The 18,726-nt window shown below is 37.5% G+C and overlaps 1 protein-coding gene across 1 annotated transcript; it reads left to right on the plus strand.

Moving 5' to 3' along the window:
- The first annotated feature begins 1,563 nt into the window (after positions 1–1,563).
- cdh26.1 (cadherin 26, tandem duplicate 1) lies at positions 1,564–15,169 on the plus strand. The gene is made up of 19 exons (XM_023299251.3): positions 1,564–1,661; positions 4,475–4,534; positions 4,626–4,718; positions 4,830–4,976; positions 5,078–5,225; positions 5,535–5,704; positions 5,821–5,949; positions 6,028–6,213; positions 6,375–6,649; positions 8,140–8,285; positions 8,395–8,622; positions 8,711–8,932; positions 9,847–9,965; positions 10,065–10,139; positions 10,680–10,742; positions 10,948–11,022; positions 11,738–11,782; positions 11,888–11,959; positions 12,159–15,169. Exons 1-19 carry the CDS (start codon positions 1,635–1,637, stop codon positions 12,375–12,377), a joined length of 2,499 nt encoding a protein of 832 aa, XP_023155019.2. The 5' UTR covers positions 1,564–1,634; the 3' UTR covers positions 12,378–15,169.
- Positions 15,170–18,726: the final 3,557 nt, after the last annotated feature.

The following is an 18,726-nucleotide window of genomic DNA, read 5'->3' on the forward strand; positions in this document are numbered from 1 at the left end:
CCAGCTGTTAGTCATCATTGCGTGACATTTAAAATTACACCAAGGTGACCTGAGGCTAAGCCAAAAGGGCAGACCTCGCCTATTCATTTTCCTGCCAAGAGTTTTATGGTTTCATCTGAAAAACGCTGAGAATTCCCTGCAACCTTTCATGGGGAATAAAGAACTCATCCAAAAATGTACAAGATTTCTATACAACTCAGTTTGTCTGGGTTCAAAGAAGCCAAATATAAACATGAAATCATTAGTAAAGACATGAACATAGTCGTACAGAATTTGTTTGATTTGATACACTGTATCCAGTCAACTTAATCGCCCTCTGAGGTTTTTGGGATCAGCAGCACACAAGTCACATAATGACATTTTTTCATCTTCAGTCCTGCCATTTTTTTTGGCACACTAGTTGGGTGTGTTGAAAAGAAAAGGTGTAATTGCCACCTCATTAAAAACACATTCTTCAGTTGAAAGGGTGGATAGTTGGCAGTGTTTTTTCCTGGGTTCTTTTTGAACTTTAATTTTAAACTAGATTTTGATTTTAATATACAAACATGTAGGACAGAAGGTTGGCAACAAATCCTCAGATATAGTTTACTATGCAGGGAGCATTGATGCCTAATATCTAGGAGAGAGACACAGAGACCCTCACACTTCCATTTTCTCCAGTATTTTGCTCCCTTGTCTTTCTACAGACAGAGAATATAAGCCATCTTTTTCATAGAGCTTATGTGATTGACAAAGCCTGTAAAAATGTCCACAACATTTTTTGCGTTAATCAAACTGGACAGGTTAATTTGTTAGTTGACTGAATGTTTTACTACTTATTTCACCTAAGGGAGAGATTAAAAGAAACAGGTTAGGCTGTAATCTCCTAATACGAAGATTTGTTTTTTAAAAAGAGAAAATATTATTGTGAGCGGGAAAATAGTCCTTTGAGCAACTGAGCAACTCGTGAGTCATGATCTTAAAAGTCTAATTTTAATCCTGACTAATCATCAATGCTTTGCGTAGTTAAATCATTTGAGCACTGTGTGTGTTTGAAGTGATGTTCCATTGAGAAGAAGGAAAATACAAGTCGAGAACCTGATGGTGTCAGTACTCACAAGTACACATCCAGGAATATGCATGCGGTGGAGGACAGAATGTACGTAAATGTATGTGACTGACAGCTGACGTATACAGTAGGAGTGGGTTTAAAATGCCATTTCTGAGACTTTACCTAATGCTTGCAGGACCCATGAATTTGAGCTCCATGATGTAGGCCAGACGTGAATAAAACATGGTAACCTGAGCTATGGAGCTGGAGGGAACTACACCTGAGCCCAGCCATGCCTCCAAGCACACAGTAAAAGCTTGCATTATCGCAACACTCTTGCAAAGCACATATACGTATCTAAGTATGGGAAAGTATTTATAAAGCACACTGGTGTTAACCCGCACAAAAACTATGTAGAACTTTACATTTAAAATATCACATCGCACATAATAACGCACATGAACAAACAGTCCTTTGTTAACTGAAACTCAGGTCATTTGCTGCCCGCAGGCATTGTGGGCTTGTCTTGTCTGCACTGTTACTCAAGCTGTCGTTTACTCTGTTGGAGCAGTCCGACAGAGGATATCAAGCTGTGTGGACCAAGATGAGGATTATTTTCTTGCTTTTTCTGGTAGGGGTAAAATTTTAAATGATCTCTTATTAAGGAATAATTACTCCTTAAACAAGCAAACCTTTTTATACATGAAGCATGCACATTACAGTGATTACTATCAGCCCAAAGTATATGTTGAGAGACGTGCCTTGCTAGTGATTCCTTGCAAACTTAGGATGGTATTGAACGTCTACATGCATTTAACATTTAGCTTCTATATTTTGTTGACTGTTCAATGGACTACAGGGAATCGTGGAGGGCTGAAAAAATCAGGAAAAACCAGTTCTATGCATTAGAATATGTAAATACAGGTTGTGAGCCAAGAACTTACAATACAATGACTTACATAAACTTAACATAGCAATAATTATTAGCAGTTACTGGTTTAGGTTGTGTTACATGTCTTCATTTTATTAACATGGCGTCACAACATAGAATGTGGTGTTTTTATTGTATGTGATGAAGTCTATCTATCTATCTATCTATCTATCTATCTATCTATCTATCTATCTATCTATCTATCTATCTATCTATCTATCTATCTATCTATCTATCTATCTATCTATCTATCTATCTATCTATCTATCTATCTATCTATCTATCTATCTATTCTGACAGTTCAGTCAGTAAAAAGGATTATTAGTGGTTGTGATTTTGAGGGTCCAGCTTTGCAGTATACTGTTGTAATTCAGTTTACCTTAGAATGTTGGAATAACTTAGCATCTATTGCAATAGTTTGAAAAACATTATCTCTTATTCACTATGTACACTGTGTACCTGATGTCAATCAGATGATTTCAGAGATGGGTGGCTTTCAAATTAAGATGGCAGTCATAAAGTTTCAGGTCCCTGTTTGTGTCTGAATGGGGACTCATTGTACTTCGTTCTCAATCTCGTTCTCCCCTCATTTACTCCCCTAAAATTTCTAATAAATGTAAAATTACTAATAATTCAAAAGGTCTAAAATAAAGGTTCAATCACTAACATTCTAAGGAATTTTTGAACAAAGGCAATGGAGGCTTTGGTAAGGGTGTAGGCTGAAGTAAAGATAAATACTGTGGATAAAAAGTTTCTGACAGCATCAAAAGGATCTATTCAGTCTGAGGGTACTTTAAAAAAAAAAAACTTGCTCGGAAACTCCCATTTTGGGACATAATTGAACACTATAAAGCTTCATATCACTGTCTACAAAAACTCTAATGTTTGAAACAATTCAAAGGCCAGAGGAGAGGAAAGCTTTCAACTGGCTGTTGTTGCTTCAGGACACTATGTCCATCCACACAGCACAGGTGGCGGAAGCAGCTAAATGTGACTCAATGTGACTTTGAATTGTTGCACCTTACTCACACCAACCTGACACAAAATGACTGCTGTCTGTTTCTCAAACTGAAATCCCACTGGAGTGGTTGGCATTTTCAGAGATGATGAAGTCTGAGATGAATGCTGCTGAGGAGAATCTGGAGGCTTAAGATATGACCTTCTTCCACAAAGGGACAGTAAAATTTGAACAAGTGCATTGAGGTTTAAAGACAACAACAATCAACAACAATCCTTTTCCTGTGATGTTTTCCGATGAGGCCGAGAACTCTTTGAAACACCCTCGAGGCTCCGCTGCAGCCCGGAAATTAAGATGCCGGCTGCATCTCTTTCTGCCCCGTATTTTTGGCCTGCTCTCCACCAAATACAAATCTAAAATACCCGCCATATATCATTAAATGAATTGGAAATTTTAAGTTAGCTATATGTGTAAAGGTGTTTCTGTGTATGATAGCTTTGCTCTGTGGTAGGAGGTTGACCTGACAGTTGGTGTGATTAATCTCTCTTTCATTATATACCGGGAGGTTCCAAAAACCCTGCATGTAGCAAAAACTAATAAATAGAAGTAAATTAACATTTGTCATGGTAGGAGCAATACCTAAGAGGGGGAGAAAAGTCAGAAATTGACTTCAAAAATAATCCTGTAAAAAAATCAATGACAGTGAAAATCTAGCAGCAAGTGTTCCATTAAAAAAAAGAACAAAAAGAAACCTTAAAAAATCAAAAACTGTAAAATTAAATAAATTGGTAAAATTACACCATATGCATATGGTGCAATTTTGTAAAATAATTTTTTTTTGCGAATTTAATTACAATAAAACAGCATCATTTTATGGTCACGCATCATAGAAAAATGAATTCAAATGTAGATTCTTGATGTGGACATTATGTAGTTTTGTCCTGTTCAATAAGCATGCAAATTGATATTCCTTCTGGGAATTACATGGATATTTTCTGCAATTTAATAATTAAGGACTGAATAATTAAGTCCTTAATTTTCATATTTTTTTCTTTGAAGTGCCAGTATATAATTGTAAAATATAGTTTTAAAAAAAAAAAAAAAAGTGTAATTCTAAGACCAAATGGTGTAAAAGAACAAATTACTGTTTTAAGAAGACAGATCATATGTAAAAATACAGATTTTTGATGGGAATGTTTTTTCCATTTTGGGCCTGTATTATATGGATTACATGTAAATGTTAACCTTTATTCTCTGACTTTACCAGTAATTATCTGCAATTTAACAATACTGGGGATATCTGTGAAAAAAACATAGATAGTTGAAAAAAAAAGAACAAAAAATTGCTTTAAAAAAGTATTTTTTGTAACAGTGTAAAAACATGTAGACAAAGCTATGAAGCGAATCACCAAAAAGGAAAATCTGTGTTAATGAGCAGTGAAAACCGTGAAGTGAGATACATCTATCGAGTGTCTTGGAGTTTTGCTGAATTAAAAGCACTTTAAATGTTCTCTGTGATAACTGGAATGACTTTGATCTTGTGTTTCCATTACAGGTTGCCTTCGCAGCCCCAGGAGCGTGTCATGACAGTGAGCACAACAGACTGGCTAAACGGGTAAATGTTTAATAAACTCCAACTTAAATGTTTTCTGTCTCACTGAAAATGTAATGATTGTGTGTTTGATTCATTTTCTGGCCTTCACCAGGATATCTTGTCACGCTCCAAAAGACGATGGGTCTTGTCTACCATTGAACTAGAGGAAGAAAAAAAAGGGGATTACCCGATGGAAATTTCACGGGTGAGGATATCATTTTGTAAATAAAACCAGAAATAAACGGTGTACCTGAGTATTCTGGCCTGATGAAATATGTAAAAACTAACACTTCATTTGTGCGTGTCTCTTGACTAGATGTTTAATGACAAGACTGAAGGGAAAAACTATAAGTTCAAGATAAGTGGAGAAGGTGTGGATTCTGGAATATTTAGTATTGATGAAAAAACGGGAATCGTCTATGCACACAGAGCTCTCGACAGAGAGAAAAAAGACACATACCACGTGAGCTATTACTGGAATACCGATCACACTGGATATTAAATACATGTAATACTGACTTTTACTCAATGCAAAATAACTTACATGAGTACTTTTATCGACAGATCAAGTTTGACGTTGTGGATAAAGTGACCGAAGCCCAAATAGACAAGGAACTGTCTTTTGATGTAGAAATAAAGGATATAAATGACAACGCACCGGAGTTTTTCACGTCTAGAATAACAGCCAATGTGAATGAAAATAAGGAAGAAGGTGAGTATACAATTTGGTAAATGACTCATACAGTATGCACATTTGCCACCTACAGTCACAGGGCCTCAATCATCAAGGAAATACAAAATAAAATAAAAAGAAGCAAAACAAGGACAAGGATGCTGAAAGGCTATTATTGAATTTTCATCAAGTTTAAAGCGTTATGTGGGAAAATTATCATTTCAGTCCTGGGCTTCGTCTTTCATCTCATCTTGTACAGTCACAATTTGCACTTCTCCCATTCCTGACCTCATCCTGGCTTTATGACATATTGTCTCTCCATGGTTTCCTTTCCTCAACTTCTTCAAGGGTACTTGCCAGTGCAGGTGCAGGCCATTGACAGAGATCAGAAAAACACAGAGAACTCAAGAATGAGTTTCACCGTGCATTCACAGTCTCCAAAAGAGCCCAAGATTGATGTGCATCAGCTCGATGAGAGAATGGGTCAGCTTACCTTTACAGGATGCTTTAACTACGATGTGAGACTCGACTCCACTTGTTGCATCTTAATGAGTGGGCTGTTGCATATATATGGACATGGGCACACATGTTGGTTTTGCATCTCAAATGTCATTTTTTTTAACATATGTTTCAGAAAGCTAAGAGGTATACAATTATCGTTCAAGCACAAGACCATGGTAACCCACCACTTTCCTCCACCTGTGTTGTCTTGCTCAATATTATTGACAAAAACACTCATCTACCGACGTTCAAGGAGAGTCAGGTAGGGATTATTATAATTATCAAAGTTGCTTTTGAGAGTGATGTATTATGCTCATTTTTTACTTTTCTGCTTTTCTAGTACCACACTCAGGAAGATGAAATGATCACCAAAAACGATATCTTGAGAATCAAGGTAGAGGACAAAGACACTCCCAAAACTGACGGCTGGCGTGCCAAGTATTACTTCATTAAGGGGAATGAGGAGGAGATCTTTGACATTACAACTGACCCAGAAACAAATGAGGGTATCGTGAGCATTGTCAAGGTGATTCATCTCAGTCTGCTAGAAACATAGTTCATTCACTGAGCTAAAAGTCCTACAGTCTTTTATCATACACATCAGAAACACTAGTTGCACTTGCACTGACCTAAACTTGTGTGTTTTGTGTGTGTTTGTGTCTTTTTTTGTTGTTGTTGTTTTTCCAGAAAAAGAATTATCTTCAAACAACTGTTCTTGACCTGCAAGTTGGAGTAGAAAATGTTGAAAAATTGTTCGTTTGTCAGAATAAATCTACCGATGCCAAAGCCACATCTGCAGCTCCATCTCCAAATTCAGTCAGCATGAGAGTGAAGATGATAGATGCCAACGATCCACCAGACTTTGGCAGAGTTACATCTGATGTGTACCAGAAGGAAGAAGAAATGCCAGGAAAGTTGCTTTACACTCCACAAGTTAAAGATGTAGACTCTACCAGCATCAGGTAGGCTCTCTAAACTCTGCGTAACTGCTGAGCTTCATACACATCAAGTTCAGATAATATTCAAATGTCAAATGTCATTAAAAAATGCACTACGGTGTAATATTTAGCTTGACAATGGTGCCTGTACTATATTTATTCAAGCTAGTGTCATTTGCTTTGACATTTTCTTATAGAATTCAGTGAAACATGGAAACAGCTACATTGTTCTACGATGCAAAAAGTTATATTTTCACACAAAAAAAGGCTGTAAAATTGCGAGATGCTCATGTTTTTTAGGGACAGGACTCACCATCTAAGCAAAACAAGTGGAGCTTTGTGTTCAGCATTTATATATGTGTGTGTGTGTGTTTCAACCCAGACTGTCTGCTTTTCCTTGTTCTGCATGGAGTTTGCATGTTCTCCCTGTGCATGCGTGGGTTTTCTCCGGGTACTCCGGCTTCCTCCCACAGTCCAAAAATATGCCGAGTTAATTGATTGTTCTAAATTGTCCATAGGTGTGAATGTGAGTATGACTGTGATTGTTTGTCTGTGTATGTAGCCCTGCGACAGACTGGCGACCTGTCCAGGGTGCCCCCTGCCCAAGTCAGCTGGGATAGACTCCAGACCCCTGCAACCCTAATGAGGGTTAAGCTGTGTATAGATAATGGATGGATGCCAGATTGTGATAGAGGGCAGATTCTGGAAACTCTAGCTTGTTACTCATTCTTATTAGAGAACAGAGCACTGCAAACGTCCATCAGTTTGTGCATTATTCACAAATTATTCTAAAATTCCACTTCTGTTATATTTTTTTATTTTTTGTTACAAAATGTCTCACGACATACGACTGTTCTGTTAGGGGCACCATGAGACACTATGGTAGATAACACACACACACACACACACACACATAGCTGTATACTACATTTCATCAATAATGTATGCATTTCTTTAGATGCTTACTGTGTTTATCTGCAAAACTATATTACTGCAGACTAGATAGAAAGGATGGACACTGCAGCCAAGTCTAAAAAGTGCAGTGAATATGGAAGTGCCCTAAAGCTGCATTCTGTCCAAAGACCAGCAGATGGTGACTCTTCTGCTTATAAAAACATGAAAGAAGTCTGTGAGAACATGACTCAAGTTCTCCACTGACTTCTTACTTCAGTAAATATTTTACTGATAAGCTTATGGTCCCAATTCCTAGTTTCAAGTCTTCGCTCAAACAGCATGATGTTCATTTTGGAGACTATAGGCCCATGTAGAGTAAGTTAGAGGATAAAATGTGACAGCTATATCCATCTTTACTTATTTATTTTTTATTCATGCAGTTTTTGGCCCTAGCTGTGAATATAACTACCTGCCACTGTGTGCATATACCTAGTTAATCTTGAGTCTCAAGTTGGAAATGACCATGTGGGAGTAAGGTCCATCTGAGAGTAAAGCTCTACTTCAGCATTTTACAAAATATATATTCTACTCCACTCTCTGATTTCTCCTACTGTGACCAGGTACGAGTTGTTAGAAGATCCAGCTAGCTGGGTAGCCATCGACCCGAAAACAGGAAAACTCACATCGACTAAGAAGATGGACAGAGAGTCACCCTTTGTTGATGAAGATAATATTTACAAGGTTGTCATAGCTGCCATAGATGATGGTAGGAAGGGGCTCTGCTCTATATTGTAAGCAAAAATGGTCTGGATAATTGGCTAACTAAAAGCTTTGATTAATGAAGGGATGTTTTTTCCTTTGCTGTGGTTTCCAAGGTGAACCTCCAGCCACAGGTACATGCACTGTCAAGATCCACTTGAGGGATATCAATGACAACACACCAAAGCTGACCAACAATAGCCTCATTATGTGTGTAAACAAAGTTAACAAGATCAAAGTGTCTGCCAAGGATTTGGATCAAAGTCCTTACAGCGGACCCTTTGCCTTCTCCCTGGCGGGTGATAAATCTGTGGAGGAGCAATGGAAACTAGACCCTAACTTTGGTTAGTACATATGTCTAAATCTTCATTAATAAAACTACACTTTTCAGCTGAAGAACCACTAGATGCATCTCTTTACATCCCACACCAGGTATGGAAACCGGCCTTGTTAGCGTGAAGGCGCTTCCTTACGGGAACTACTCAGTGCCCTTTAAGATCCTCGACCAACAGAACATAGTTGGAGAAGATACCCTGGAAGTGACGGTGTGCGACTGTGAAGAAGGTGATGTTTGTCGTGACAAAAAGCCACGCTCAGCCAGCTTCGGCGATGCCGGCATTGGACTACTAATTGCAGGATTGCTGTTGTTTTTGAGTGAGTATGGGAATCTTAACACCAGTACGACCTCAACAGAAAACAATCAAATAGCTTGATTCTGAGTTTTCATAATTTATTGATAATTATAATTTTAGATAATTTTGCTTTTTAAAGTTAAATATGTGGGTTGATGTTAATATATAGATGTTAAAAACCCATTCTGGTGAATATTGAGTGTTTTTGTTGTTGTTGTTGTATTTTTACCTTGTTACCACATCCATTTGATGTTTTCCATGTGCTAAAAGACATATCATGAGTGAAATAAGCAATCAGCACCATAACTGTATAGCTTTAACCTCAAACGTTTAGTGTACTGATGACAAATCTTAAAGAAAAAAATTTGACAGCTACATTTTCATAAGTAACCATCCCTTTAACGCTTAACCCCCTAAGAGATACCCAGTTTCCATTGAATATACGTCACTTTTTGATCCATGTTGTGCATCAAAGGGATAACTTGTTGGTTTTCATTACCATTATTCATCGTTAGAATTAGTTTCCTGTTCAAACATATAATGCTGAATTACTCCAGTGTCATAACTTGCTATCGTGTAACATGGAATAGGTTTATAGGGGTTTAGGAGTTCAATCAGTGACTGGAGATGGACTTGAAACATATTGTAACTTATTTTCTGCTGGAGTTGCTCCTGTTTTAATAAGTATCTAACTACACTCCTGAATATGACCTATGATTGCAAAACATTATCAATTTAAAGAAAAAAAACATTTAAAACACTTCAGGAACCAGTTCACTGGCAGCTCAATGGTGGAAATGAGGGAAGAGCAAAAGTTGCTCCTAGTTTCCTTTCTGTAAACTAGGACAATAGTACGAATTAGAATCATATGTCAGACTTTTGAAAATAAAACATGTTCACTCTGTTTATAGTGCTTTTTAAAATATCTGTCAACAGTACTGCTGCTCATCTTTATGTGCGAGTGTGGAAAGAAGACATTTGAGTACATGGAACAGGACGAGGGCAACCAGACTCTTATCAAGTACAACCAAGAGGGAGGGGGCTCTGCATGCAAGGTGGGTTGGTTGTGTGCATGAAACTGCAAATTAGAGCAATAGGACAGTGTAAATATGCAAAAGAAAATGATTTGTTTTCCTTTTCACTCTTCACACTAGGCTGAACCCACCCTTCTCCTGACACCTACAAATGGCATATCTGTGGTGGATGGCATCAAGCAGGGCACGATGCGGGTATTTTTCCTCTAAATCCATACACTTTCATTCCTCTTTTAGTTTTCACAGACAGACGGTAGTTATGTCAGTGTGAGAATAAAAGACATCAGATAGAGAAACCAAAGAAGTTGCATAGAAAGAATGATCACTGTTTTAGTACATGTGTTTGCTAATCCTGCTAAAGTATAAAAGACCATTAGAATCCGCATGTCATGTTCTTATCTTAAGCACAGGCAGGTGTGTGATCCCACGTGTTGGTTAAGATTTATGCTCCAGGCAAGAAAATGATAGCGTTTGCACAGGGTTATGTAACAAGCAGCTGTCATGATTAAGAAGACAAGGAAGAACTTGTTCCTCTTCGGATGTACTTAACATTTACTGCAGTTCACTGTGAAGTTTAGGGAACGGAATAATTGGAACTTATGTATCAATAAATTTTTCTACCTAAAAGTTTCACTATCCAAAAGTTGATCCTGTGGGTTAATTTCTGCAATAAAATGCTTTGTTAACTACTGTAGACTCTATTATATACTTTATTAAATTGCTCTGCTCCATCAGATGACTGAGATGGCTCCAGTAATGACCCAAGAAGTGGACAGGTACAACACATCATACACCATGGTAAGTAACAGGTCTTTAAATGTTTTACTTTGTGTGTTTGAGTGCTTGCAGAGAAAAAGATTTATTTAAAAAAATGTTTTACACTTGCAGGACTTGAAAATCAGATTACACAAACAGTAAACTAACTTGTAACGTTTAATGGTGGATGCATATCTGATCAGAAACGTTGGGCTTGTTGCCCTCTACTGTGCTCTTGTATCTCCAGCAAATGAACTCTAACATGACTTCAGTGGGAATGCATCAAAGAGATAGCTTCAGGAGCCACGAGGGGCAAATGGTGGTGAGTGATTAAAGCTGCAATGACAATACTGTTGACATGTGATGGCACTGCATGTTATGACATGGCGTCTATGAGCTCCACTCCTTTGATAGGTATTTGTGAATCTGCACACTGCCTGCTTCTATCCAGAAGAGGGGGTCTGAACCCATATTTTAAGAAAAAGAGGAGGTTTATCCAAATAGTCTGTGGGTTAATCTGTGACTACTAGCGTAGCTAGTGTTTGGCACAATTTTTGAAAAACTTGTGAACTCATGAGCTTCAATAATTTGCTTTTACAAATATGGTAATCCTTTCCTTGAATACTTTACAGAAGAGAGATAAAAACAGTATTACTAATGTCTAAAAAAAAAAGAAACATCTTGTAATCACTTATTTTTAAAATTATTTTATATCTTTGCAGACTAAAATGCAGCAGGTTTAACAATATATTCACATAATCACACACACATATATATATATATATATATACACACACAGAGAGAGTTTGTTGGTATGTTTCTTAATTACATCCAGTTTTATTATGCTGCTCTAAGAGAGTGTTTAGTCTATACTGATATAAATTGGTAAATCCTGATGCAGATTGAAAAATATTCCTATTTTTAAAGAAACCTGTGCTCTACGACTGCTGTAAGAAAAAATATGTACAAGTACAGTGTCTGTCAGATCAGGTCAAGTGAGGGCAGAACACTAATCTAAATGGTGTGCTTTATTTTAGAACAAGTACTCTACATGGACTACAAACAGGATGAACACCTACCAGGTAAGTTATCCTTACATAAAGAGGTAATGTTTAAACCTAACAAGACTGAACAGTTCATGTATTTACATTATGCATTAGGAGCTCAATCCTCCTCTCTGTCAACAGGGCAATTCATCACACTACATGCATTCCACAAGCCTGCGATCAAACCAGCGCATTGCAGATCACATCGACAGGGTAAGAGAAGTTCCCCACATCACGCTTGAATTTAATGATGATCAAATTCAATAGATCACAAAGGTTGTGATGAAAGAAGTGGCCATGAACGTAACATTACACAATAAGAGTGAGTCATTTTTCTAAATGTATTTTGACCTTTTTTTTTTGCCAAATGATGCCATTTTTTTTTTTTTTGTTTCACTCCTAAATCCCACAGAGACTGTACATGATTGATGGAATGCCCGTGGACTACCCGGTGTACCAACCCTACAACTACACCTACGAGGGACAGGGGAGCAAATGTCAGTCGCTGGATGAGCTGTCTGTCACCAACCTGGGAGACGATTTCCAGTTTCTGGATGATTTAGGGCCAAAGTTCAAGACATTGGGAGACATCTGTCAGAAGAAGATTCAAGAGAAAAACATACAGCTTTAAAAGGCTCAGCTGGAATGTCACTTTAATGCCAAGCAAGTCACTCTTCACGCTGGGTTTGTGACTGCGATTCTGGACTGATTTGGCTGGAGGTGATGCACCACAATGGTTGGATTTTGTACTTCTACATTATGGACTTTAACATCTCAAGCATTTTAAGCCAGATATTGTTTGCTTGCATCGATCTGTGAAGTGAGGATTATGTAGTGGCAGCTGTATTTTGCTTGCTTGAAGATGGAATGAATGTATGCACTGCACACCCTTTCATGCTCTGGTGATTTTGAAATGTTTCATCTTGAAAGTGACTGGGTGTGTTTACTTGTTTCTTACTTTGCCACATTAACAGTCGTTGTTGCCTCTTGGCAGCGCATGATCTCTGGCTCTTCGGGTTTTGTGAGCACAGTATTATTTTAAGACCTAACAGACGTTCATATGTGGAAACTGGGATTTTTTCTTTTGTTATATGTAAGATACACTATTTCTCACTGTCACGGTTGTGACTGCACTCTGTTGTAAAGAATCCTTGATAAGCATCAGCAGAAACCCTCACTGCTTCGAGTAATTGTCTAGTAGAAACAAAATGGTTTTGTTCTTAGAAACTGTAAATATCTGTGGTCTTTTTATAAATGATTTGGTGATGCAGCAGTGTGAAATATCACAAAGTTCAATTCTTGTTAGGTTTTCTTATGTGCATTTTTGCATCATTTGTCGGAAATGTATTTTTCTTTAGAAAACAAATTGAAATGTATTATTTGGAAAGATGTTTTCATTCGCCATTGCTAAGAGCAACTGCAGTCACTGGGATGAAATAGTTAACTGGACAGAAGGGAAAGAAGCGTTGGTTTTGTACTGAGAGCATGTGGATAGGAACTAATGTGTGAAGTGACAGATCCGGTGGGACACATTGGGAGGACGGAATCTAGAGTAAGGAATGGATTGAGTGATCGGTGTTAATAAAAGTTTAACTTTAACAGTTACCACTGCCCCCCGACTCACTGGTCCTATTGTGTGAGGTCACACATAACAGTACAGGTTTAATGAAATAATTATAATAAAATCACATCAAAAAATAAAGCCACTGTAACAAATTGAAAGTGTTAAGATCTGCTTTTCCATAGACAACTTTTCAGTTGAACCATAACAATTACTCTTATTAATTCATTTTAATTTTACACAATAGAAGTTCAACCTTTTGACGATGACAAAAACTGCTTTAAAGGTGGCAGCACTAACATTGTCTCATGTGAGGAGTGCATTAAGTTGAGTTGCAATTTTCTCACTGCGATGTTTTTCCCATGAAAATCCCACCTCACTCTGCGGGTACCTCCACTGTATCCACAACAATCTTCAGCTTGTGATATTTTGGCAGTTGTTAGGTATCTATAGTTTGAACTTGTGTTGTCTCAGCTAGTTGTTATTGGAGGTTTTTGTATGTCCATCAGTCTGTCAGCAGACGCAACAGAACTTGTTTCACATAAATACCCATCACCCATCAGAGACTCCAGGTGTAGTTAAGGTGTGGCACGGAGAGTGATATGGAAGTCTGAAACTCAGAGCTAGTTTGACAAACACGCATGACTCACAAACAAACTCAACATACATCAAATATCTTCAACCCTTATTGTACCACAAGCGGAAATACCTTTTGCAGCAGGGCACGACAAAAATACAAAACATGAAGCACAGACTTGGAAAACAACATGACTATCGAGGAGACTACAACTGCCAGTTTTTCAGGCTTCAGCAGGAAATATGCAAACAGCTAAACAAATGATAAGAACAAGGCAGAATGAAGAGACACAAGGGAGCATTAAAGTAACTCAAAGCAACTCATAGTCTGCTGTAAATTATTCTGAGAAATAACAAAGTTTTGAAACAAAACTAATTAGGTTGAGATATTGGCCCAGTAGCTAATTTTGGTGTAATTTAAATACATTTCAATGTTCTAAAAATGTTAAATGTGCAAATAAGCCATCCATCCAAGACAGCCTTAAAATAATTGAAAGTAATTCAAAATAAGTCCCTGTTATTATAGATTTTTTCTACAACAATGTTACTTTTTTTATGACTGATCTATGAACTCAGTGTGCATTTCAAATATAAACAAATTAGAGCACTTTCTCTATCCCAAAGCAAGTTTGCCATTCTACTAACTTTGCAGTTTGCCTTTAATTGCCACACAGGTTTTCATTCTCCCACACAGGGTGTTGTCAGGTTGCGGTTGTTATCTCTTTTCCTGAGAACTAATTTCATCATGGCTGCGGGCAAATGGGTTCAGAGTCATGCACATGGACATGCACTGTCATGTAAAAAAAAAAAAAGAAAAGTAAAAGGTAGAATTTGCAGGCTTTTTTTTGGCATATGAAGCAGTGGGATGTTTACTTGAAGTTACATTTACAAGATTCTTTAACTGTCTTATGAAGAAAATGTTGTGCCAAACTTTATTAGACTGTGCAAAATTGTGTATGCTTCACTGCATATTTTACTTTTCACAACAACAGACATTAAAACAACTGCGCATAAAAGCTGAGGTCGACCACTTAGCTAATTTGAACGACTAATTGCCACTGATGAGGGTTTTGCAAAGTGGTGGTGGTTTTAGCTCCAGTAGTAGCCGATAGCTGCACCGACTCCACCAGTGACGTTTTGTGTGGAGGTGGTATCTGAGATAATCTATATTTAAATGAACGATTACTTCGTATTCAACAGATTTGTTCAGGTTGTTGGTTATAGAATGTCCTGCCTAAAGCATACTGTCTTGTTTTTCTAATAAAAGCAGAGATTTTTCATTTCCAGCAATTAGTTTTGACTGTGCGTGTGTGTGTGTGTGTGTGTGTGCGTGTGTGTGTGTGTGTGTGATTAAAAATAAATGCCAATTAATCTGCAATTGTTGTTTTCCTGCTCCAGCCTACGACTATTTTATCAGCCTTTAAAAGTCCACCATCAGTCATCCTAAAATGCTTCCCTGCATTCACAATACACAAAACAAAGTGTTGATTGTGTGGCCCAAAATACACTTAAGGTGTGATTCTACGATGTGAAAATGTTTCACAAATTTTCAGTCCTCAGCCCTCACAATTACATATACAGATCTGCTTACGCATATAAACTGATCACTAACTGGGCAACAGAAACACAACAGCAATGGAAAACTAACAAAAACACACACATTTATGCTTCCAGATACAAGGGAGCATGAAAGACACATAAAGCTTACTGTCAATCAATCATACAATTTTTTTAAATGAATGCAGCTAAGGGAGAAGAATCTGTTTTTTTAACACAAGTTTCTAATGCAAGGTGTTGCCTTGTTGCTGTTACACATTTTCTTGAGAAGTGATTTCATCGCAGCTGCTGGTAAACGGTAAACGTCATCTTGCTCCACTTCAAAATACCACGCACTGTTGAAAATGACACAGCCTGGAACACACACAGTCAAGTGAAACTGTTGACTTCTTCTGTCATATTAGGAAACATGCATTCACTCATCTTTGGAATACTCTATCTAGACCAGGGGTAGCCAACACGGTGCCCGCGGGCGCCTGGTTGCCCACAGAGACCAGTGAGTTGCCCCCAACACGTCCTAAAAATAACACTAGTCACCATGAAATTCCTTATCAAAAATTATAGTTGCTTTTCTTTTTAAATCAAAAATATTTACATTAATGCAGATTTTAAATTACAATATTTATTATAATTTTATTTTTTTTTAAATAAAATGTCTTCGGTGTAAATGAACTTTGACCTTGTCCGAGTCAAAGTTCACTGCGCATGTCCAACCATCACGTCACTGCTGAAGCGTCCGGGCGCAGTTACTTCGGGAAGCTAGACGTGGTTCTTACCCCCAAAACATGGCAGAGAAGTGAAAGAGAAAACACTATTTTCACGATGACTGAGAGGAAGAGTTGTTTTTCACGACAGTGAAAGATAAATGTATGTGTCCTATTTGCGGGATGACTATTGCGTCGGCAAAGCGGCACAATGTGGAGAGACGCTACTTTAGCCGCCACAAAGCTTCCATGCTAACTAGCCACCTGGTAGCACATAGACTGTATGCGCACTACGGACATGAAAAGCCCTGGACTTAAAGGCAGCTTTGGCATCTACTACGCGGCAAAAAGTTTCTTCATGGAGAAAAATGTATCATTAGAAAAGCTTGTTTTAGTTACGACGGACGGGGCTCCTCCATGACGGGTCGCCATGCAGGCTTCATTGTATGATGCAGAGGTGATCCAGACTTCCCAACATTCCTACATTACCACTGCATCATTCACCAGCAGGACATATGTATGTACAAAAGTGGCCGGATTTGATCATGTGATGACTCGTGTCATGAAGATCATAAATGGCTCCAAAGCCAAACAACCAGGACATTGAAGGTGCTGCTGGAGGAGCTGTCAGCTGAACATGGTGACCTGTTACTACACACAGAAACCCCATGGATCAGCAGGGGACCAGTTTTGCAGCGTTTTTTGTCACTGTTGGCCAAAATCAAAGAGTTGATGCAATCCAAAGGGGAAGACACCTTGGTGCTTGAGGACACTGAGTGGATTCTTGTCGTTGCATTTTTAATGGACATCACTGGGAAACTGAACCATCTGAACTGTGAGCTGCAAGGTAAAGGTAAGACATGATAAGCTCTGCAATGCCAGGCTTCCCACTAACACACATTTACAGACAAAGAAAGAGGTAACATGTTGTCATTCAAAACACTGCCATTACACAATATGTGAAAAATAATTTGTTGAAAACATGTAATGGGTTGTTGTTATGATCTGTTAAAAATGTTGCAATGCTGGTGAAAAATGCTGGTGATTAGTACTAATGTGATAGGATTCATTTCAAAATGTGAAAGAGTTGATTTTTTTTCTTACATAACTGATAATTTTTACAAACATGGGACAGAGTTCATGAATTGTTCAAAAATGTTACAAAGGTAGTGGTTTGCACAAATGAAGCATGATTTGATGACAGTTAATGATTTCCTAAAAATGGTAGAAGTGATAATTTGCACAGAAATGTAACTGGTGTGATTTTGAACAAAATGCTGTAAATATGCTGATTCATACAAAACTACCAAGAAAGATATTTACCAAAGTTTCAGAGATGAGATACCTCTGACTTTTAAATATTGGAACAGATTTCCATATGTGTATGTGTGTGTGTGTGTGTGTGTGTGTGTGTGTGTGTGTGTGTGTGTGTGTGTGTGTGTGTGTTTCCTACCATCATTGTTGTGGAAATCGCTGTTAATAATTATTGTAAGGAATAATTAACATAAATGTGATCAGACAGTCTTTTTACATATTATTTTCATTATTGTTATTATTGTTTAAAGATGATGGTGCAAGTTTGCTATTGAGGAAGTTTATATCAAACAAGGTGCCCTTCGTGCTACTCAGTACCCTTGAAGTTGCTCTCAGGTTCAAAAACGTTGGTGACCCCTGATCTAGACAAAGGCAACATATTTGAAAACAAACTAAAGGAAAATTAGCTTTTTCAGTCAGTTATTCAACAAAAATATCCTTAGATGTAATGTCCTTCAGTGGAATAAGTAAATGCACCTTGGCGTCGCAATCTAGTTTTGCCACCTTTAAAAGAAATAACCCCTTGTAAGCATTATCATGCAATTGTCTGCCAGCCACCTTTCTGAAATTTTTTACCAGTCTTCTGTGAAAATGTGCCTCAGTTGCAAAATTTTTTAAAAGAGTTTTCTTACATGTTCTGCTTGTTTCAAAACAACAATATTTCAGAAGAATTCAAATTTGGGCTTTCTTTCTAATTACATAACCTTTTGTTTCATCTTTCTGAGACATTTCTGGGTGGGTTTTGTGAGCGTGATGCACCTAACTTTCTGATCATAGATACTTGGGTCAATATATAATTGCAGGACTTTCTGTAACATAGTTGACAGGTATCATAGTTCACATTTTTGCTGTTTTCAGGCCTAAAATCAACATGGCCACCTATAACCAAACACCACATGGCATTTTTAGAGAAAGATTCTCCTAATTATTATGTATACAATTGACTAAAATTGAAACTGAAAGCTATTTATAAAGATATTGTAGTAAACCTGTTGATAAGTCCACACTTAACTCACACACTACTTTATATTAAATAACTAAGACAGCCTTGGAGTCTTGCCAGCCTTTTCTTCAGGAGGAAATGACATCATGTGGTTTAGCATTAACACATATTTGTTGTTTTTTGTTGTTGTTTTATTTTTTTTACTTTTAATAAAAATGTATACAAGATATGTCCCATGGACCTCAAAAGTCCCTCAATTATATATTGACCCACTTACTGTTTGACACTAATAGCTAATACCTGTCTCTATCTGTTACAGATAGAG

The sequence above is a fragment of the Amphiprion ocellaris genome, chromosome 8, assembly GCF_022539595.1.
Source record: "Amphiprion ocellaris isolate individual 3 ecotype Okinawa chromosome 8, ASM2253959v1, whole genome shotgun sequence".
Taxonomy (NCBI): Eukaryota; Metazoa; Chordata; class Actinopteri; family Pomacentridae; genus Amphiprion; species Amphiprion ocellaris.